General features: G+C 42.6%; 1 protein-coding gene across 3 annotated transcripts; it reads left to right on the forward strand.

Moving 5' to 3' along the window:
- Positions 1 to 239: 239 nt before the first annotated feature.
- On the forward strand, positions 240 to 24,123 carry LOC109933944. Of its 3 annotated transcripts, none has more exons than XM_048615298.1 (10): positions 240 to 328; positions 1,406 to 1,560; positions 2,523 to 2,762; positions 4,007 to 4,219; positions 6,088 to 6,318; positions 7,515 to 7,742; positions 13,891 to 14,118; positions 15,684 to 15,732; positions 19,648 to 19,701; positions 23,293 to 24,123. In XM_048615298.1, exons 2-10 carry the CDS (start codon positions 1,411 to 1,413, stop codon positions 23,517 to 23,519), a joined length of 1,620 nt encoding a protein of 539 aa, XP_048471255.1. In that variant the 5' UTR covers positions 240 to 328; positions 1,406 to 1,410; the 3' UTR covers positions 23,520 to 24,123. The 3 variants fall into 3 exon arrangements, with proteins under 3 accessions (XP_048471255.1, XP_048471257.1, XP_048471256.1); XM_048615300.1 differs by having other exon boundaries at positions 2,610 to 2,762; XM_048615299.1 differs by lacking the exon at positions 19,648 to 19,701.
- The last annotated feature ends 251 nt before the right edge of the window (positions 24,124 to 24,374 follow it).

Below are 24,374 nucleotides of genomic sequence, written 5' to 3' on the forward strand. Positions count from 1 at the left end.
AGAGGTTTGGTGTGGGTTGAATGGCCTGCTCCCACACTGTAGGGATTCTATGTATAAATGAACAGCATAACACAGAGGGCAGATATTTTCTCAATCAATCTGTGCAGAGATGTTACGATCTATTCTCTGGAGCAGGTGGGACTTGAGCCTGTGTTTGCTTATGTTCAGACATAGTGAAACTATGACTGCGCCACAAGAGCCCTCAGCACAGAGGTGTACAATTTGTCTTTTCTTTATGTTTGCTAACAGGGGGAGCTTCCACTTAATGCCATAACGATATTTGAACAGGACGAATTTGACAGCGATTCAAATACACTCCTGATAGAAGGTGGGTACAAAGCAAGCACCCATCACAATATACGTTTGTATAGCACCTTTTAAATAGCAAAATATTTCAAAATGGTACGCAGAAGCATTATCAAACAAAATTTGATGGCTAGCCACATAAGATGATATTAGCTAAGATAACCAAATGCTTGATCGAGGGACTACTTTTTAAGGCTCTTAAAGATGGGGAGAGGTACAGAGTGAATTCCAGAGCTAGGAGCCGACATGCCTAGAGGTTCCACTGCCATTGATGGAGAAGCGAAAATTGGAGAGGCCAGAATTAGAGAAGTATGGACATTTCAGACGGATATGTGAGACTCTGGAGGATGTGACAGAAATAGGAATGGGGCAGAGCACTGGAGGGATTTGAAAATAGAGACAAGAATTCGACACAAAGCCAATTATTCAAATTCAAAAACAGAAGGTACTGGATAAACTCAGCAGGTCCAGCAATATTGTGGAGAGAGGAAACAGAGTTAACATTTTGATCCCAGTGACCCATCTTCAGAACTGGACATGAAACCTTAACTCTGTTTTCTCTCCACAGATGCTGCCGGACCTGCTGAGATTTTCCAACACTTTCTGTTTTTGTTTCCGATTCCCAGCATCCGCAGCTCTTGGTTTTGCAATTATTCCAATTATTGTTTTGTTATTGATAAAAATATCTGGACATGTGTCTTGTGCAAACAAAAGGGGTGGGACTGTGACAGTCTCGAGGTTTGTGTAGGTGCGTGGGTCTCGAGATTTGCAAGCAGGTATGAGAGGGACAAAGACTGCTGTAAAAAGACACAGATGTATTAATCTTCGTTTATATCCCACCCAGGCCATTTACTAAGAGAAGTTCTCTGATTCTGAGTGAATAAGTCTCTTGATCCACACTTTTCGAACTTTATACATCAGATCTCCCACCCAATCCTGTGCCTGTCCTAACAGAACTAACATATATCAGAGAGTAATTGCCAGTCCCACGCTGAACCCATCAATCAGTTAACATCCCTGTGGGAGATTGCCAGCTGCTGAATTTTGTATAGATTATCACGAATTAATTAACTTTTCTGTATTTGCTGTTATATTTCAGGTAAAATGATCAACCAAATCATAGTGTCGTCACAGAATAGAATAGCTCACCAGAAATTGATACATCACCTGAATGCTGCAGGGGTCACAGTTCAAAAAGCTCCCCATATCAATAAAGGACGTGATTACAAACATTCTCCACAGTGCAGAGATCAGGTAGATGCTATTTACAACACATTCAGACATTTGTACCATTCGACAGTGGGAAAGACTGCAAAACAATTTTTTAACATTAAAGACTTTCTTCCATCTTTTTATGCAATTAAGTAGTGGATCTGAATTTGTTTATTTTTGCGTTTCCCTATGTTATTGTAAAGCCTTATTGTTCCTAACGGTATTCATTATTTGCTTGGAACTTTGTTCCATTAGCGTCAGAGAATGTTGACGCATTTGGGTGAAATTCCTTTCTCCATAATTTTAACTAAAGAATTTAGCCCGTTTGTAACACCTGGGTGGGACCTGCAGTCAAATAGCAGATAGATTAACATCATGCACGTGCATTAATCGTATTCCTAATTTATCATTTCAGTGTTGTTGCTTTTCATTGCGAACAGTTGGCACCTCCCTAGCTATTTCATGTAAATTGTATCAGTTGCCTTAAGTGAAAGTTATTTGGTCTTGCATCGAGCTCCAACCTTCTATTGCATGATTCAATTTTTTTGGATAATTCAATCTTTTCTATGGATTGAATTGACTTTGAAAGATTCAGTGCAAACTATATATGCTACATGAGATAGTGGAGTCGATTACAGATGGGAATGGACATTAGTCATGCTCCCAGAGGCAGTTTCATGTGCCCACAATCTGACCCTAACCACGGACAAAATCTATTGTTTTTTTTATTCCTTCACGGGATGTGGGCGTCGCTGGCCAGGCAGCATTTATTGCCCATCCCTAATTGCCCAGAGACCAGTTAAGAGTCAGCCACATTGCTGTGGGTCTGGAGTCACATGTAGGCCAGACGAGGTAAGGATGGCAGTTCCCTTCCCTAAAAGACAATAATGAACCAGATGTTTTTTTCTGACAATTGATAATGGATTCATGGTCATCATTATCCAGAGTTCCTTTTTGTTTTTGTCTTCTTGTCGCTTTGTGATTAAAACCTACGTTAATTATAGTTTGCAGACAAGATCAGTCCCTCATTGGAATCTCACAGGCATGTCAACAGCCCGATGACAGTGTATGGAATATTCACATTTCCCCAGAAACCGGTCGAAATGATCTCCACGTCGGAAGACTTGCCTACGCTGGTTACTACAAATGTGACACATTCAATCACCTCTCCTGATTACGTGGAGCCTTACACACCTCCTCCAATGAGGCTCTCAGTACCAGCCGAACCCTCAATGCTTATTTCAGTAAGTGATATTTTGTTCAATAAAATGTTACAAAATTACCTTACAATTCTGTATATATATTACCGAGTTATTTTATTTAAGTTAAAGCCATTGTGAAGAAGAAAAGAAAATGAGATTTGCAGGGGATGCGACAATTTATTACCACTCTTGGAAGCAAATTGAAATGATGGAAATTAAAGAATTATTTCCACGTTTCTGGTCTGTTCATAACGTAGGCTGACATAGGATGGAATGCATTGCCTGGGAGGGCAGTAAAAGTGGAAAGTCTCACAATCTTTAGAACGTACGTGGATGTGCACTTGAAATGTTATAACATTCAAGGCTTTGGGCCAAGTGTTGGAAAATGAGATTAGTGCAGATAGGTCAGCACAGACTTGATAGGCTGAACGGCCTCTTCTGTATGACTCTGTGACATGTAACTTGCATGTAGCAAGATCCACGTTCAATAGTGATATCAAACCACTAGGTGTTTCGTTTAGATAGTTTTGGTTGAAGAAGGAATGTTGACCAAGATGTTGGGAGACCTCCTTACACTTCAAATGTGGCATGAGATGTTTTCACTTCTTTCTGAACGAAAGGTGGAAGCACATCTAACACTGGTTAAACTTCTCATCTGAGAGCTGGCATTCCTAATAATGCAGCCATTGGAAAGTAGTTATTGACTTTAACAAAAAGGTTATACAAATGCATAATAACTCTGCTAATCAGGGTTAAGAGAGCTGTTGCAGCCTAGTTCCCAACTGCACTACAAAATTCCCTAATTTCCTCACCTCTTAACACTGATTGGCATTGTCATTGGACTTTAGGACTGTCGGGGTTCAGAGAACTCTCACTGCATAGTGTCCAAATTCCTCATGTTTCTCGTCATTTGATGCTGGTCGGCATTCTCATCGTGACCTTTTCTTTTATATATCCGTGGAATGCAGGCATCACTGGCTGTCCAGCATTTTTTGCCCACCTCTAGTTGCCCTTGAGAAGGTGGTGGTGAGTTGCCTGTGTACCACCTTTATCAGGGTGAGCTTGATCCATTGACCGAAAGTCCTCCTCTGACCCATGAACTGCTCAAATCTTCTAGTGTACATTGAAATTAAAATCATTGAATGAAGGCTGTCCTGTACACACGACTCTTGCATCGTGTTTGCTTCATGGTACGTGTTGTTAACTGTTCTGTCAGAGGATGATATGTCAAATATGTGGCTTTTGGATGGTGTTTCAGCTGTAGTAACGGCCTGCATTGATTTCAGTCTGCATACAAGCACAACTCTTCGCCCCTGCCGATCCGTACAAACAGTATGAGATTCTCAGAACGGAATGCCCTTGCCTTATCCCAGCCTCCACCTTCGACTTCGGAAAATTTGCTTACTGCTGAGCATCGTTTGTCCCTGGGCTATGCAGATCCTTTTCCAGGTTTGAAAATGCGGCCAGCAGGTTCTGGGGACAGATCCTCCCATCAAAATGTAAGTAGAGAGGTCGAATTTGCATATTTGCAAATATTCCAGTGATGAATAGCATAGAATTACTTGGTCAACAGCACTGAATCAGGCCATTTGGCCCACCTAGAATATACTGGCATGAATATGATTCTGCTTCATCCAATGTTATCAGCTATGCTTCTGTTCTTTTCTCCCTTATTGAAGTATGGAATCTGATTTTTCCAAACTGGCTGTCTGGAACAGCAACTATGTTAGTACCACTTCTCTATGGAATCTCTGAATAGTCATTACATTTTTTTGTTTCTATATATGTTGTTTGCCCTTAAATGCATCCAAACTGTTCATCTCAAGTACTCCACGTGACAGCAGAACCCCTATTACTTCCTGTCTATCGGCCAGAAGTTTTAGGCTGAAGCTTGTTTTGACATTCCTTCAAGCTGCACTGTTTCCTATTCGTATAATAGTTGTCTTCATTTTCCTGCTTAGGCTTCTGCAATCTAGTTGTAAGAGCAAAGTTCGGCGAGTGTCAATTCTTTGTCTATTTACAGGGAAGAGGGGAGTCAATCAAATTCAGTAATATCGGAGTTTGCCAATGTATTTAAGAGAAGTTATTTTGTTGTCCAGTCTAAACAAATTTCTCATTTATTGAGTTTAGTGCAACAACAGTTGATAGCTCCTCAACAGGGGCCGGTTTATCTCAGTTGGCTGGATCGTTGGTCTGTGATGCCAACAGCATGGGTTCAATTGAATTCTCATCATCAGCTGAGGTTACCATGAAGGACCCTCCTTCTCAGCCTCTCCCCTCGCCTGAGCTATGGTGACCCTGAGGTTAAACCACCCTCAGTTATCTGTCTCTAATAAAAGAGGAACCCTATGCTCTGGTAAGACTATAGCAATGCAACAACGGTTCCTCAGTCCTTTGTCTCTTTGATTCTCAATTTATCCTGTTTCCCTTTATTGATGTAAACAACCTTGTATCTAATTTTTTAAAAATAAGTTAAATTGTGCGCTGCAATAGAGACTGGCCATTTAAGTCCCATTAGATCTGGTGGGGTTCCTGTATTTTAATGCAGCCTGAGGTTTCAGACTAGCTTAACAACCAATCCCCAGGACCATCCTTTCTGTTTAGCTATCACAATATTATTAAAAGTATTCAACTCCTTCATAAACTAAATTTCCCAGGGATTGTCGTCAAATCTTCAAATTTTTAAATTTGTTTCACGGTTGCATGGCAATGTGTTTTTTTTTAATTGTCCATCCCTAATTTCCCTTGAACAGAGAGGCAGATAAGGACAGTGATGATTCACTGGGCTACCAATCCAGAAAGCCAGATTAATGTTCAGTGGGCATGAGTTCAAACCTCACTATGGCAGATGGGGAAATTTGAATTGAATAAAATCTGGAATTAAAAGATAGCTTAATAGTGGCCGAAATCTACTGTTCTTTAACTGCCCTCTGGGCAACTTGGAATGTGTAATAAATGTTGGCCTAGCCAGTGATACCCATATCCGATGAAAGGATTAAAAAAAACCTTTCCATTGTCTTGCCACATGCTCTAAGGCTTCTCTTTAACAATATCAGTGCACTTGAACAGGATTTAAATGGATTAACATGTTGTGATTTTTCAAAATCTCCCATTTACCAAACACCGACAGACAGAGTGCAGCCCACATTATTTGTGTGTTTGTGTGTGTGAATGCATGTTATATACACATCTGGGTTTGGGAAGTTTTGATAAACTTTGATAAACAAAAGATTGTTTTCAACAGTTGAGCTGACTTTATTACTATGTTTTTAATTTGGTCAAAAGCGCCTAGAGGTTTGTTGCAGTGAAATATTGTAATCTGTTTGCTGAGTGAGCTGACATAAATCTTCTTTTCTGCTTATTTCAGATGGCCGATAGTAAAGGTTCATCAAAAAAACTGCAATTGAGAAACTTCAGGACGTCAGGAACCAATATTTCTAGTTCATCTCCTGTTTCATTGCATCCTGGCAGCTTTACAATCGACTGTTCACCGAGTGATGAAAGTTTGAACAACGCTCTGTCTCCAACTTACGCTGTACCTTACATTCCATTTAAGCTACGACCAGCCCCTCCTGCAAAGCCTCTTTGGCTCAGAGAGGTAAGCAATACTTGGCCAGTACAAAAGTAGAACTGGGTCAAATATACAAATGCTTAGTACCTAAGATTGGAATCAGTAAACATCGAACACTTGCGTGTGACTGGAAATATATTAACCTTAAGAATGTTTACTTGCTTTGAAACTAGTTCTGCTATTGGAGATTGGAGTTCCACCATGCAGTACTAATCACTAAGCACATTAATATACCCTATTACTTTGAGTTAAATGGATTAAAACTTCCTTAAAATAACAAATCTGTGAATGCAAGCATATATCTAATCATTTTATTTCACGGGGCGATCAAGTATTTTGACTCAGTTGGAGGCAATCATGCTGTAATGTTCGGAGTCAGAAGTCGCATAACACCAGGTTACAGTGTAACAGGTTTATTTGAAATCACAAGCTTTCGGAGCACTGTTCCATCTGATGAAGGAGTAGTGCTCCGAAAGCTTGTGATTTCAAATAAATCTGTTGGACTGTAACAAAAATAAAGTTGCTAGAAAAGCTCAGCAGGTTTGGCGGCATCTGTGAAGGGAAAAAACAGAGTTAACCTTTCGGGCCCGGTGACCCTTCCTCAGAACTGGACTGTGACCTGGTGTCCTGTGACTTCTGACTTTGCCCACCCCAGGCCAACACCGGCACCTCCATGTAATATTCAGAGGTTGTAGTTCAAGTCCCAACTCTGGTGCGTTTTATCCAGGTGAACACTTCAGTGAGTCCCCAAGAGAATTGAGGACACAGTCGTGCTTAGCTGTGACACTTACAACAACCTGCCTATTCTCCACCTCTGTTAGGAAAGACAATTGAGAGACTGAGCTGCTATCCAAGGTATCACAGCTTCCTTGCAAAGGGCATAACGGAAAATCGGAAAAATCAAAATGACCAAAATCCTGACATGGTGAGGATTTCACTTGAGTTGATGCCAAAACAGACAAAAACAAACATAAAGATCAATCTTCTCAATGGCACCAACTGGCAAGATTGCATGATTTGGGATAGGGCAAGCATTCAAAAGGCAGACAAGGGCAATTTTATTTACATTCTTTAGCAGATAGGAATCCAATTCACCAGGATTCCTGTGATAAGCGATGGATCTACTCACAGTGACGTTTCTTCAAAATAAATATTTACAATTTTGGCGCAGTTTGCAAAATCCTTGTGACAAATGGAGCATTCATAATTCTATTGCCTTTCAGGCCCTGTCCAGGCACAATTCCTCACCGTTACCAGATGGAAGGGCAGATCAGAATGTACCTCTTCGAAAGACTCTGACATTATCACAGCCTCCAGCCAGATCCAGCGGCAGTTTTGGAAAGAATCTTTGTCCATTCCCACCCAGTCACCACAGTGACCCTTTGTCACCTCTATATGCTGAACCTTTCACAGCTGCCAAGAAGCAGTTAGTCGCATCGTCTGCTGCAGGCGTAAGTACATTTCAAATGCACACATATTTCTCGTCAGAGAAACGGAGAATGCTGTAAAGGCTCAGCAGGCCAGGCAGCATCTGTGGGAGAGGAAAAATTGCAGGGTTCACATTTCAGGGCAGGATTTTGATGAATGATCGTTGAGCTGAAAGATTGGGCTGAATTTTACTTGGGGTGGAGGTGGAGGAGGGGGGGAACAAGAATGTATTGCTTTCCCTCTTAACACCCCCTCACTCCTTACCAAACCCCACAGCCTGCACTATGCTCCCTGCCAGTCGCACTCTTGTAGAGTTGGCACCTGGATGAACACATCTCCACAAAGAGGTGTCATGGACACCAGAAAAAGTGCTTCCACAGCTTTTTTGGAAGGGGAAGGACCAGCATGCTTAGGGGTGGGTAAAAGTGGTGAGGAAAATGGGGTTTTTGTAGACCCGGTGAGGAGATAACCTACCTCCTGTCAATTTTGTTGAAAATACAGCCTTCGATGTTTTGTCCACCTTCCGTTATATTATATGCACACACATTAACACCTTCTCAACCTCACCCCTCGCCTGAGGTGAGCTTAAACTCAGCACCAGTCATCCCTCTCTAATGAGAGAGCAGCCCAAGGGTCCCATGACGGATAGAACACACACGTTCACACACAGATATACACATATACTTAGGGAATGCTGGAGAAGCTCAGCAGGTCTGGCAGCATCTGTGGAGAGAGAAACAGGGTAAATGTTTCGAGAACTCTGAAGAGGAATCATGCCAGATTCAAAAAGTTAACTCTGTTTCTCTCTCTCCACAGATGCTGCCACACCTGCTGAGTTTCTCCAGCATTCTCCCTGTGCTGGCTTCAGATTTCCAGTATCCATAGTATGTTATATTGGGGCAGCACGGTGGCTCAGTGGTTAGCACTGCTGCCTCACAGTGCCAGGGTTCGATTCAACCCTCAGATGACTGTCTATGCGGAATTTGCATATTCTCCCAGCACCTGGGGGAGGTTTCTTCTGGGTGCTCCGGTTTCCTCCCACAGACCAAATAGAATCCCTACAAAGTGGAAACAGGCCCTTCAGCCCAACAAGTCCACACTGACCCTCAGAGCATCCCATCCAGACCCATCCCCTTGGAAGTGCACCTAATCTACACATCCCTGAACACTACAGGCAATTTCCCATGGCCAATCCACCTAGCCTGCACATTTTTGGACTGTGGGAGGAAACTGGAGCACCCGGAGGAAACCCACGCAGACACGGGGAGAATGTGCAAACTCCACACAGACAGTCACCCGAGGCTGGAATCGAACCTGGCGCTGTGAGGCTGCAGTGCTAAACACTGAGCCACCGTGCCGCCCCAAATATGTGCAGGTTAGGTGCCAAAAGTGTCTAGGGATGTGCAGGCTACGTGAATTAGCCATGGGAAATGCAGGGATAGGGTGGGGTCTGGGAGGAATGCTCTTCATGGGGTTGATGTGGACTTGATGGGCCGAATGGCCTGCTGCCACACTGTAGGGATTCAGTACACATATATGCATGTACTGATACAGTCATAGATACCAACATGTGCACCATGAATAGGAGTAGGGCACTCAGTCCCTCGATAACATTCTAATTGTGGTCCTTAACAGCCACTCAACTGGGCAATAGTCAGCCTAAGGGTGGGTGGCCTAGTGGGTGTTTTACCCTTTCACCGTACTCAGGGGTGGTGGCAGGTGCAAACTGAACTGAGTTTATGTGCTCCCCGTGACCCGATCCTGCCTCCACGACAGCACGCCCGGAGTATACCTGTAAGAGAACTGTCAGAATTCCTCCCTGATTGTTTCTCCCCATTGATCCACTGATGCCACCAGACGTGCTGAGCATTTGCAATATTTTCTGTCTTTATTACAGAGTTCCAGCACTCACAGTCTTTTGTTTTATTGTAGTTTATTTTAATTGTTTGTTCTGGGCATTATAGGACAAACAAAGATAAGTGGCAACCTTTGCAAGCTTTGACGAGAGCGGAGAGCAGATTATTGATTTTCTGTCACTTTCCGTGCCTGCTTTCCCACCCTCCCTCCCTCTGAATGGACCAACACCCTCTTCCAGTGTTGCCAGCTCTACTTGGATGTATTTCTGTAGTTTCATCACATAATGTTTCAACTCCAACTGACAAAACTCAGTCAAAGTACTTTTTCTGGTAATCTTTATAACCATTAAATGGAAGTATTCCAAAAAGAGTTCACAATTTAAAGAAACTTGCCTGAGTATTCAGGAGATTGGTTGATTAATTTTTAAATCCTAAATCCTGAATCCTGTGAAGCAATCACAGATGCTTAACAAACCTGTCACTGCGATGGGTGACGCTGCAGGCTGAGAGAAAGTCACCCCATGTGAAGTTGCTCCTGCACTTGAGACACCCACACACACACAGACGGACTTACACGGACTCAGACACAGACTCGCGCACAGATACACACACAAGTATACAGCCAGACACAGACTTGCACACAAATATATACACACTCGCACATACACACACACATGCCCAGACAGAGGCACACAGATACACAAATACAGACCTGCATGCACAGATACACACATGCACAGATCATACACACTCTCACACACACACACACACACGCGCGCACATACACACACACACACACATCGACTCACACGTCACATGTACAGGCACAAATGGACAGATAAATACACACTGGCATGCACAACACAGGCGCACATATACACAGGGGCAAACATACGCACATAAACTTGAGTGTACAGACACACACAAAGACAGAGAGGCACACACAGATTTTGGAGCATCCTGCTTTAGTTAGATTTATTCTTGAAAAGGAAACACTTGCAGGATTATGTCCAGGGGAGTGGGACTATGTGGATTCCTTTTCAAAGTGCCAGCAAAGGCACATTTTACTGACTGGTCTTGTCGCAGACAAGGGAGAGAAATAAATTGAATTATTTTCAGTGTTTTCCTCTTCGCTCTGAAACAGTTGTGATTTATTAAAAAAGGTTCTAAATTTTTCTTCCCTTTTAAAAGTAGGCAGTAACGTGTTTCTCCCAAACCCTGTCTGTGAAATCCAATTAAACGTGACCCACTGCAAATTCTTAAGGGTTGAAACAAGATAGGGTTTATTGCTACGTTCAAAACATAGGGAATGGTTCGTCTGTCTCGTTCACAAAAACAGACATCCAAGAAATAAACTTACAAATTACTTAAAATCAAAGTTATCAGAATTAGTTAACATGAATTAGACGTTCTAATACGTCACTCTCCAGGAAAAGTTATTTTAATTGGCTGTGTCCTTTTCACATGAGAACCAATGCAATTGGATTGCAATTGAAAGTTCAGCAGCTGTATGTGAGGACTTCACAGGTAAAATCCAGGATTCTTTGCAAAAAATCCGACTTTTGAGAGAGATAGAGATCAGAGGCAGGTATTAGCTAGGCCTGGAGCTGCCTACTCTTCTGGTGTTACAAGCAAACTCTGAAAATTATTCAAAAACTGTATAATTAAAGGCAATTCAAACAAACAAATTCAGAAAGAGTCGTGTGAGTGAGCCTTCAGCTTGGCCATTCAGCTAATGAGCTGGTTTTTGTTTTCTCTGTCAAAGCCCATTTAGTGTTTTGGAGCAGATAGCTATGGAGCCTGTCTAGCACCAAATCAAGCAATAATGAATTTGAATTGCCTCAGTTGTTAGAAACTGGCTGAGGTAGACATCTGGTCTTCTAATACTTTGTGCTGACTTGGTAAGAATAGTTATAGAAAGCAAGGTGTGTCACAATTCAGGAGATGATTCATTCGCTTTTGTCCTGGTAATTGCAGGAAATTTCTAGGAGTAGTCAATGTAACCATTTTGTGTTCATTTTAAAATCCAGCAAGAATCCATTTTTTGAAAAGAAAAGAATTTAAACTAAATAATATAGTTTAATTTAAAAAGCTTTCTCTTCCTGCACTTTGAGTGTCGAGGCTGCCTGTGCTGTATCTTTCTCTGAGATTATCATTAGGTATAACAATAAGGTCCTACACTATCACTATCTCTTCTATTGTGTTGCACTAAGATAACATTTATTTACAATCAAATGACTTAACTTTAGAATTATGCTGTTTGTTTTCAACTTGAGCGCACAGTTCAAATGTACACATTGTGGCTCTGTTACTGGACCACTAACCCAGCGATGTGAGTTATAAACCCTCTACAGCAAAGAGGAAATTTAAGGAGTAGAACAGTGGTTCAGTGGTTAGCACTGCTGCCTCATGGTGCTAGGGACCCGGATTCGATTCCACCCTCGGGCGACTGTCTGTGTGAAGTTTACATGTTCTTCCCATGTCTGTATGGGTTTCCTCTCACAGTCCAAAGATGTGCAGGCTAGGTGGATTGGCCATGCTTAATTGTCCATAGCATCCCAGGATGTGCAGGCGAGGTTGATTGGCCATGGGATATGCAGGGATAGGGTAAATGGGAGAGTCTGGGTGGGATGCTCTTCTGAGGATTAGTGTGGACTCAATGGGTTGAATAGCCTGTTTCCACAATGTAGGGATTATAAGATAAGTTTGATTAATTACTAAGTTTGGAATAGAAAAGCAGCATCAGTAATGGTGACCAGGAAGGTCTCCTCTGGCACACTTTAGGGAAGGAAGTCTGCCATCCTTACCTGATCTGACCTACATGTGACTCCAGACCCACAGCAATGTGGTTTATACAACTGCCTTCTGAAATAGCAAAGCAAATTACTCAGTTCAAGGCCAGTTGAGGAATAGGCAACAAATGCTGGTTCCATCAGCTGACACCTACATCCTGTGGATAAATGAAAAGGAGATAACATGCCAGAAAAGATAAGATTCCTGCTCAGCAATAAAACTCAGGAATAATTATCAGCCATGGTCAAAGAATGGCAGGAAGTGGTTTCTTTACAAGCAAATGTTCCAAGGTGTTGATGCAATACAAGTACAACTATTGTGGTCCATGCTATACTTAACAGGTGCGTCAGTGTAACGTAATGTTCCTCGCAATCTTTCATCTGAGAAAAAATGCCATTATAAACAATGTGTCACCAGAACATTAACCTGATGATGCATTTGTGGGTAAATAAGTAACAATAGAAAACTGGGTACCTGTGTGAACCTGGAGAACTTCCAAAAGTTCAGGATGCATCTGTAATCTGACCTGAATTCCTTTCAATATGATGATAATCCCTTCTGCATGCTCACTGACCAAGTCATCCCAGTTCCAAGCAAAGGCTGAAACAGTTCAAAGCTCAGTGCAATGCAGAGGCAGTAAGGGCAAAATATTGCAGATGCTGGAAAGCTGAGACAAACTCAGAGAAGCAGTCATACCAGATTTGAAATGTTAACTCTATTTCTATCTTCACAGATGCTGCCAGACCTGCTGAGTTTCTCCAGCGATCTCCATGTTTATGACATGTCAGTAACTGTCATCTAGAAAGATCGCAGAATGGAAGAGAGAATTGGCATTTATGTAGCACCTTGCTTGGACCTTGGGAAGTCCCAAAATTCTTTGCAGCCAATGAAGCACTCTAAAATACAGCTATTGCTTGATGCAGGAGCTAAATAGCACACAACAAACAGCAATATGATGGTCTGTTTGTGATATAGGGATCAGGAAATCGCAACTTGGTTCAGGAGGACTTAGGTACACTGTTGAGACAGAATAGAAGAAGGTTACATCTAGATATTTTTCTGATCACCCTCTTCATAGATGCTATTACTTACTTCTGGGGTGAGTGAGACTTGAAGCCGGGCCTCCTGGTCCAGAGGTCAGGATGCTACCACTGCATTACTAGAGCCCTTAACAACACGTCCAAAGATGTGCAGGTTAGGTGGATTGGCCATGCTAAATTACCTGTAGTGTCCAGGGATGTACAGGTTAGCCATGGGAAATGCAGGTATACAGAGGTAGGTTAGGTTGTGGCTCTGGGTGGGGATGGAGGGTTGATGTGGACTTGTTGGGCCAAATGGCCTGCTCCTACACTGTAGGGATTCAATGATTCTATGTCCAAACTTGCTGTGGCAGTGTATGGTCCTAACCACCTGAAATTGGATGTCTCATTCCTAAGAGTTTGTCTCCTCTGAAGAAACTTGTAAACACCAAACTAAAAGTCATTCAAAGACAAATGAAAATCTTTGTTTATATTTTGTACAGCCTGTCAGGAAACAGAGTGGTGCATTGGCAAGAGACCAGTGGAGTAACACGCATCAGTTGGCACTAGAGTCTGTACCCCGCTCTTCCTTGCCATCATGTTCCATGTCTGGGAGCAGTACTTGTTCATTCGTGGATGAAACTCCCTTGACTGACCCTCTATCTCCACCATATGCAGAACCATATCATTCACAGCCAATGTCTCATGCTGACCATTTCTGGATGAGAGAGGTATGTTTTGTTATGACTGGGGCTATAGCGTTGGGAACAAACAGGGACAACATTTCAAATAAATGTCCCTCAACCTACAGTGCGCTAAAGAGTGGATTTTTTGTTTGCACTTGGAGGGACCTGGGAGGGGACCGAGTTGGCTATTATGTACAAGTGGCAAACCCTCCAATTTTGCTGGCCTTTAGTTCTTATTTTTATTTTTCAGTCATCCTGTTCAGAGGTGTTATCGCACACCTCTAGAGCATTTAAGATTTGAGCAAAGGCCTCCTGGTCCTGAGGTAGAGACATCATCACCGTGCTACAAAAACCCTATTATTTGCTGTGATACCTGGATTAACCTGGGACAGTGAAAGAGAGAACTGGTCTGCACAAGTCATACAAAGATCTTAAATCTCTGTCTGAAGAACTGACCGATGCTAACTAACATTGTTTGCTTGAAATTCAATGGTTTCTCTGCACGTGTGTCTCAAATATAAATCAACATCTATTAACAGCCCACACCCTAAAGTTTAATAATAAAGTTGTTAAGAAATTGTTTAACTGCGATCATTGACAAAGATATGTGAATGAATCTACATAAGTACAGTTTACACTCCAGATATCATTTCAGTCTTAAAGGCTAACGTAGTCCTTCAATTATTATTCCTTTATATATAGTTGCAACTCCTGATTGAAGAATAATTGAAATAAATTCTAGCAGATGCAATGCTAAGGATTTAGGAACAGAAGTGAGAGAATTATGGCTGATCTCTCCCTCAAATTGTAGTCCATTGTAGACCTTTGGGGGTGTTTTGTCTATTTCCTTCTAAGTGTTGGGGCAAGCGTGTTAGGTGCGAACTAACATGTCTACCTCCAACTGGATAACTCAGCCTACTGCCTGCTTTATCTGCTCAATAAGAGCTGACAGGTGAGCTACATCCCGCTGTCACAGCCCTTGTTACTGCCAACCAGCAGCCTCTGGGTCCTAAAGTTCTCCGACTGAAGCCTGCTCCTCAGTGGATCCAGCGATGAGAAAGTGAGTTGTTTTATTCTCCTTCTCATGTCACGCGGAGAGGTGTGTGTCAGACAGATGCAAGAGTAGAGGGTTGGCTTTCAAAGGCCACCATCTAATTGCTCCAAGATTAGGACCCCCACACATCAACCCGCACCCCCTCATGCAGCTATCCATGGGTCCCAATCAGGAAACTAGCCATCCCATCTTGCCCAGTGGGGAGGCAGGTGATCAGAAAGAGTGGGTGAGTTGAGGCCCTCAAATGACTATTAATTGACCACTTAAGGACCTTAATAGTTGGTGAGCTGAGAAAGTTCCTCCTGGACCTTTGCACCTCACACTCAATCACTGACGTGGTGAGAAAGGGATGCAGGACCAACCTCACTGCACTATTTCCCCTTCCTGTCACTTCAGCCGAGTGGAGGATCATAGAGGCCCCAGGGTGTTAATAAATATCATTTTTTAATTCTAGCTCTCAAAGAGAGAATTCAGTCAAATATATTCATTACTCAAAGTGCTATTGTATTCAACACGTACAATATTTCCATTCTCAACCATCCCTCCTTTTTTGCAGGAAGTATCGCGGAGAGGAAGTGCTGATTTTCCTGTCCATTGTTCAAAAGGTACATGATCCCATTTTAAAACAAAATAAATAGTTTTACCCCCTCTCCCCGACCAAGGGAATGACCATAGCTCCGATTGGATGGCGAACTTCAGACCCTTAGCTACTTGGCCACTGTCCAATCAGCCAAAAGCTTTCAGGTGCCAGGCATTGGAGCTACATCCATTTGAGTGGAGTTCCTTATTAGTCAGGCACTCTGCCCATGTCCAAGAGACTGGACTGGAGAGATGGCCATGTCATGGTAATGTCACTGGACCAGAACCCACCGCTGCTCTGAGGACTTGGGTTCAAACCCCACCAGGGCAGATGGTGGAATTCAAACTCAATTAATCCAGGATTAGAAACTAGTCTTAGTGATGGTGATCATAAAGTGATCATTCATTACCACAAGAAAGCCCCATCCACAAGAAAATCCTATCTGGTTTACTTAATGCCCCTCATGGAAGGAACATGCCGTCGTTACTTGGCATGGCCTGCATGTGACACTGGGGCGGCACAATGCCTCAATAATTAGCACTGCTGCTTCATAGCACCAGGGACCCAGGTTCAATTCCAGCCTCGGGCGACTGTCTGTGTGGAGTTTGCACATTCTCCCCAGTCATGAACAAAGAGGGCTTTTATAACTATCTGGTAATTTCACAATCACTATCAATGAAATTAGCATGAAGCAGGTTTTAATTCCCACTGCTGCTGCCTTGAACTCATATTTCCCAAGCAAGATTGTAGCTCCTGGATTCCTAGTTTAGGAATATTATTGATAAACTATCTTTCTTCAGAGGCTGACACTGTGCTGAGGGGGTGCTGCTCTGGATCCAGTTGTAAACTTAGGCTCCTAATCGCCTGTCCAGGGGATGCAAAAGATTCTTCCCATTTCTCAAAGAGGGACAAAGAACTCACCTCAACAAACACTGCCAAAAACAGGAGACGGGGGTTACTTTAGAAGAGGCTTCGCAGTGGGGTTAAAACTGACTCAGAGACAGTAGGAACTGCTGATGCTGGAGAATCTGAGATAACAAGGTGTAGAGCTGGATGAACACAGCAGGCCAAGCAGCATCATAGGAGCAGGAAGGCTGACGTTTCGGGCCTAGACCCTTCTTCAGAAATGGGGGAGGGGAAGGGGACTCTGAAATAAATAGAGAGAGGGGGAGGCGATGATAGAAGGTGGATAGTAGACCAGATAGGTGGAGAGAAGACGAACAGGTCAAGGAGGCGGGGATGGAGCCAGTAAAGGTGACTGTGGGTGTGGAGTTGGGATGGGGGTTGGTCAGTGAGGAGGGAGGGGTGGGTAGGTGGGAGGGAAGACGGACAGGTCAAGGAGGTGGGGATAAGACTAGTAGGTAGGAAGTGGGGGTCAGGATTGGTCAGTGAGGTGGGAGGAGCGGATAGATGGGAGAAAAGACGGACAGGTCAAGGAGGTGGGGATGAGATGGGCTGGTCTTGGGATGAGGTCGGGGGTGGGGAGACTTTGAAGCTTGTGAAGTCCACATTGAGACCATTAGGCTGCAGGGTTCCCAGGCGGAGTATGAGGTGCTGTTCCTCCAGCCTTCGGGTGGCATCGTTGTGACACTGGAGGAGGCCCAGGATGGACATGTCGTCCAAGGAGTGGGAGGGGGAGTTGAAGTGGTTCGCAACTGGGAGGTGTTGTCGTTTGTCATGAACCAAGTATAGGTGCTCCACAAAGCGGCCTCCGAGCCTCCACTTGGTTTCCCTGACATAGAGGAAGCCACATCGGGAACAGCGGAGGTGACTTCTTGTGTTCTCTGTGATTGGTCGGACTCCCTGTTAACCCATAAACAGCATTTCCAAAATTAACTGATTGCTGGAAGACCTTGAGAGATGATAGATGTCCTCGTCTGCGAGGGACCGCCAGTGATGACGACAATTTTGTTGCCAGTTTGTAGATGTACTGGGGAGGGTGGTTGTGAGCTGCCTTCTTGAACTGCTGCAATCTATGTGCTGTAGATTGTGCTAGAGCCACAATGACATTAAGTTGGGAATTCCAGGATTTTGACTCAGCTGCTGTGAAGGAACGGCAATATATTTCCAAGTCAGGATGGTGAATGGCTTGGAGGGGAACTTGCAGGGGGTGGTGTTCCCAAGTATCTGCTGCCCTGATCCTTCGAGATGGTAGTGACCTTGGGTTTGGAAGGTGCCACTGTGAATTGAGCTGAATCCCAAACTGCAATGCATTGTCATGGCTATCATGAGTGTTGCATCACTCAACCTCCAGAGAAGGAGACAGGAAAACAATTTGGTTTCGAAAAATTAGTTTACGATGCATCACAGAACGGATCCTTGGGAATGATTTCCTTGTTTATTGGCTGTCGTGTGATCAACATTGCAAGAAATTTTATGCCGCTTCCTTGTTTATTGGCTGTAGTGTGATCAACATTGCTAGAAATTTTATGCTGCCTGCTATCGATTGTCCCAAATAAAAAGGTTTTGAAATTGGGCATCAGCACGCCTTTGGAAACAAGTGAAGGTTCTATTGCTATCTACTATGATGCAGTATATTCCACTGCAGTATACAGAGAGGGATTGTGTGTAAAGGAGCTCAATTATATTTCTATCTGAAATCAAACAATTTCTACTCTGTCATCATGAATTCCTTCCCCATCTCACCCACCATCCCTCATCCTTGTGGGAGTCACACAATGAATAATCAAAAGGTGCATGTTTTGTAAGTTGAATTTCAAAACCTCAGCATTTTTGGCTAATGCAGACACCACAGAACTGAATACCTTATAGTGCCGTCATTTCATCGACACTAGGAGTTGGAGCTTCCACAGGCGAATGGAAGTCAATCAAATTATATTGCACCATTATTCCCAAGTGGCATTATTCCAGCTCACTTTTCCTGATAATGTTTGGTTAAAGACTTCATCCTGATTGTTGAAGCTTTTGACTTTGTGAATCATATGCAGCAATTCGTTAGCAGGCATTAAGATGACTTCAGCCTTCACATTGCTGTTCATAAACGTTCAATCCAATTTGTTGATATATCGGCAAGATCTTGTTTGTCTGGTTTTAGGAGTTCTGCGGAGTTCAGGAGTAATGCCATGAACAGCCCTTGCTGAACCTCCAGACTCGTAAACCTCAAATAGGATGATTCGAGATGAAAGAAATACAAGCATGAATAGAAATAGTAAGAAATGCCGATGCTGGAGTCAGAGATAACACAGTCTGGAGCTGGAGGAACACAGTAGGCCAGGCAGCATCAGAGGAGCAGGAAAACTGACGTTTCGGGTTAAGACCTGTCTTCAGAAAATGCATGAATAGATCTTTCTGTGGATGTTGGTGGAGAGTTTGAGTTTTGAAACCAAAGGCTCGTTGAACTTGTTTAACTATTTCAATGCTGAACTCAAGCTGAAATGCAGTTCTCCCAAAGCAAAATACTACAGATGCTAGAAGTTAGAGGGTTTGCTTAAAATAGTCGACATTCTGAGAAAGACAGAGTTAGAATTTGAAACCTTTCATGAGAATTGGGAATAGCTAAGGGCATAATAAGTTGTAAGCAAGTGTGAAGAGAAGGTTGTGAACAGGAAGGGATTAGTAGAAAAGTAGGAGAGAATAGATGTTTATGATCCTGCCATTCACACCTCCTCTGTTCGTGTCTTGTGTTTCTTTATTTGCAGTTCTGTCATATTTACCATGCTCTTTGGCTTCGCACCATCTATCCTTCTATCATTTAAACTCTCCCGCCTAAACAAAGATTAGCAGGTTAGAAAAATCTGGATGCTGTGATTTATGGAGAATGATACAGAAACCGTTTGTTCATTATTATGAGCAAGAGAACAAAAATTGACACATGATATCAGAATACAAAGAGTTAAAGCTGCAACTTTTTAAAATTTTAGCCCTTCAAACTCAGGATAAAATACATTTAGCATGTTTTTTTTTTCTCTCCTTTTTTCAGATGCCTCCTCTGAATATTACGCAATTATACAACTTTTAGACAGCTACCAAGAAGGTGATTTTGTACTCTATATTATCTTATAGTCAATATGTCTACATGGAAAGTCTCCTTTCATCCTATTGTCCAAGGTTTATTGAGCAAAAGGCCCCAGTCTAATGCTCAGCCTGTAGTCAGTTACCTGTCCCAGCTTGAAGTGACCTTCCAATGGGTACAGTGCCCCCGGTTTGAGGAGAGAAAATCCAGCAGTTCCGTGTTTCCATCATGGAGCTCTGGTCAGATGAATTGGGAAATAATGTTTGAGCCTTAGTTCTGACAGGCACCGCTGCAGAAAATAATGTTCCTACTGGAAAAGGCAACTGAGGGCTGAGCAGGTGGGTGACAAGAATAGTGAAGCTGCCTCTTTTGGAAGTAGGTTAGATTGGGATTGGCAATATTGCCTAACTTGTCAAATGATCTGCCTATAATTACAGCCCGTGCTGAAACACAAAGAGTTGTTTCTTCATTTGGCTGAAACTGGTAGAATGAACTATGAGCAGATAGATATTCAGGTGTGGCTGGGAAATGGACAAGACATTAGACAAAATTCTCTTCAGATCTGATTCAAAATTGAATTGTCGCAGTGTTCAGTGCATCAGGCCCAAACCACAGTACAAAGGTGAAGGTAATATTTGATGGGATGCCAATCTTTGTCATCGTGTGAACCCACATCTCTTGAATCTTAATTGCACAAAACTAGGGTTATATTTCCTTGAATTCAAGAAAATATAACCCCAGTTTTGTGCAATTAAGAATTCAAGAAAATATAGGGGATGATTTGATCAAACCTTTCAAGATAGAGGAGATCAAGAAACTATTTCTCCTGGTTGGGGAATCCAGGACTAAGGGGCAAGTCTAAAAATTTGAGCTGACCCTTCGGGTGTGAACATAGGAAAAACTTCTACTCAGAAAGGCAGTTTGGCACTCTGTTCAGCAAATGATAGGCAATGCTGGGTCATTTGTTAATTTTAAAATGGAGGTTGTTGGTTTCCTGTTAATTGAAGGCATTAAGCTGTGTGTGAAGCAAAGATGGCCCAGATCAGTTGTGGTCTCAATAGACAGTGAGCAGCTAAATTGACCTCCTCCTGTTCCTAATTTCCATCTGATGTTTCATCAGATTGCTGGAACTTTTCAATTACATTATTAGCCCTGCTTTGCAAAGTCTTCAAATGATTCTAATAGGGCATTAAGCATTTGGAAAAATGCAGTTTTTCAACAATAACAAGTAAATCTGCTGGATCAGACCAAAACCACCACCAAAGAAGAATAAGCCCTTATCATTGGGAAAAACATAGGCTCTTGCCATCAGACAGTTGTAGTGGGTGGTTTAATGTGCACTAGGTCTGATTGGCAGTCAGCAGTGACAGGGATGAGCTGAGCTTTGTAGCTCTAAGAATAGTCTCAGACCTTATGGTTTCCCCTCTGCTATCAGATTGCGCAGAGTTGAAGAGTTTATGCAGAATTCATTTTGCTAGGAGTGATTTCAAACAGGTTAACACCCTGTCTGAAAATGTCAAACATCCGCACACTAATAGTTGCAGAGTGTAATTAGGGCCTTTGCTTTTCTCGTAATGGTGTACTTGGTTTTATACTGAGTCCTGCAGGGTTTGTGTAACTGTGCCCATCATTGTATTTACAAAAAATAAAAAATAGCAGGACCTATTGAGGTCTAGACTTGGAGAGATAGGTGTTTTGACTTCTCTGAATGGAGCAAAACTTAACAAAACAGGTGTGAACCGACATAATTCGTATCAACCTTGGAATTTGATGAAGCATATTCATGTTTCCATTGTATCATTCAACTATTTTATCAATTTTAGTTACGCTAAGATGTGCAGCAGGGTACCAGTAATTGGTTTGGCCTGACTTGTACTCATTGGGGTATATTTAACTCATTGGGGTACATATAAGATCCTAATTTCCCAGCAGGAAAACAATGGGACAATAACATGAGAGTTCGTCAGGACGGACGAAGGATTTCAGCCCAAAATGTTGACTTTCCTGCTCGTCGGATGCTGTCTGACCTGCTGTGCTTTTCCAGCTTCACATCTATAGACTCTAGCTTCCAGCATCTGCAATCCTTCTTGTCTCCAAGCCCCATTTCTGAACACTGCTACCCCTTTTCCCCACTGAAAATGGGATCAGCGAATTTATCTAATTGCTTCATTTTTGCTTCCTGATTGAACTAATTAGCTTCTACACTAATGCTGTGCTTAAAATTTGTTAATATCTATTTAACATTAACTAGAGTGGAGAACACAGTATTTATAAAGAAGAGGATTTTGTGCCCTGATTCCTTCAGTCACTTAGTGGGAAAAGGCACCTGCTGGTGTTGTACTGAAATCTATAAGTTAGCAAACTCAATGTTCAAATTATCACTGCGAAGGAAGGATAAGGAAAATGTGACACTTACCCACCATGATTCTTTGGCATTGGGTTATGTCTCTCATATTCCACTTAATCCAGGCCGTTTTCCCTAACTCTTCAGATGAGGCTGTGTGTCTACTTCAATAGCCAGATCACACTAAGTTGCGTTATTGGCCTTGACAGATCAGAGTTTTGAATGAGGAAGACCATCAGAATATCACAAATGAGAGCAGGAGCAGGCCACATAGTCCTTTGAACATTGCAACACCATTCAATAAGATCAGGGCCAGTTTCCTACCTTACTCCCAATTTCACCCACCACATATTTCTTGATTTCCTGAGTAGCATCACTCATCTGCAAGATTCTTCTCATAGAATCCCTGCAGTGTGGAATCAGGCCCTTCAGCCCAACAAGTCCACACTGACCCTCAGAGCATCCCACCCAGACCCATCCCTATACTCCACCTAATCTACACTGCAGGTAATTTAGCATGGCCAGTCCACCTAGCCTGCACATCTTTGGACTGTGGGAGGAAACCGGAATGCCCGGAGGAAACCCACGCAGACACAGGGAGAATGTGCAAACTCCACACAGCCAGTTGCCCGAGGGTGGAATCGAACCCAGGTCCCTGGCGCTGTGAGGCAGAAATGCTAACCACTGAGTCACCGTGCCACTTATGAGTGCTCAAATGAGAAAGGCTCCCAATCTAATGTTTTACCCAGTGACCCCTGTTAGAAGGCACATCTTATCTTCGATGTCACCTTATTGACCCAACCTCATCTTGACATGTGAAGAACGTGCATTTAGCGGAACAACTGGTGGTGTGTTGTCTTTGCTGGACCCAAGGGTCAATGTAAATTCAGCCTAGGATGCTTCAATCTGTCCCAGAGTAAAGACTGAAAATTGCCCACGGTGTCTTCCCGAAGGAAGGAAAGCAAAATGTGAAAACGTATTCTCCTCAAGAAAGCAAAAATGAAGCACTGAGTGTAAGGGATGTGGGTGGGGTTGGGGTCTTTCTGATTGGCTCACTACCAGTGGCATTGCCACTTCCAGAGATGTTCATTCCTGCCCAATGCCAACAAAGAAAGACAGAAAACTATTTAATCAGATTAGAGTACAGTGATACAAATAAAAGTTAAACCCTGCTTCACAATGAATCTGTGAAAGTATTTCTGTGAAAAGGAATGTATAGCGATTGTAACTGTTTGAGGAGTTTAACTCTGTGATCTCCACCTCTGCAGGCAAGAACATAAGTTGGTACAGTGACAACACCAGAATGTCTTTAACATCGTCTGAACACACCTATGCAGAACTTGAAAGCCTCCAAGATGAATCTGATTATGAGTTTTGGGATTTTGACTTCAAGCAACAAGAAATCCCACATCTTTCTGCCCAGACCCTCATGAAGCTACGACAGCGGGGGATAGTTGATTCAAGACTGCAGGGACGGTTGCACAGATGGTCGTGAACACCTTCTGAGATCTTGTGCTTTGCCATATTTTGGGAATACTGTCCTGTTTTAATAGTGGATGTAATGCAGCAGACTGGATTGTGGTTTACTGCCTTATATTGAGTTCTAATGTCAAAGCTGAGACTTCAAGGAGAAGTTCAAAGAGTCTTTGAAGCATTTCCTTGTCCTGCAGAAATGGGTCATTTAAAAGGTGGGATGCAGGGCCTAGTCAAGACATCCAGTCACTGTTACCAGTCCATCACACCTTCAATACACTGTACCCAGTGTTCACTTGAGCTTTGCTGTCTTCGATTCCAGACTGCGTACAGCTCAAAACAGTTGCAATACCTGTGAAATAATACATGATATGAGCTGGTCTCATATCATCACCTTATGTTTCAATTATATTAATTTTGTCATAAGCTCATATTTTTAATATTTTCATTTGCTTTGTGAATTCTGTTTGCTAACTGCAGCATATGTATAAAAGGATGCTGAGATTATCCTAACTGACTAAACATTAATAATTTGTCTGAAGTTGCGTGTTTGTAACAAACTCTGTACAGTAATTATGTCGTTTTTGTTTAGAATGTTGAACCATTTAAATGAAGCTTCCTTGATATTTCTGTGTTGGTTCTCATTTTTCTGAATCAAGTTGACAGCAGGGAATAAATATCTGGCTAATTTTGCCTGATGCAAAGTGTCAGAGATTCTGCATCATTACAGCCCCCAAAGCCCCAGCCCTGACATTGTCAGCGAGGTTTTGAGTGAATAGAGGTTACTTGGAGAAATTACCAAGGTGTTATACTTTGTAATATAAACCAAGCCATTCAGCTCACCTAAATTGTTGTATGAATTGGAGATTTCTGTGTC

The sequence above is a fragment of the Rhincodon typus genome, chromosome 31, assembly GCF_021869965.1.
Source record: "Rhincodon typus isolate 14 chromosome 31, sRhiTyp1.1, whole genome shotgun sequence".
Taxonomy (NCBI): Eukaryota; Metazoa; Chordata; class Chondrichthyes; order Orectolobiformes; family Rhincodontidae; genus Rhincodon; species Rhincodon typus.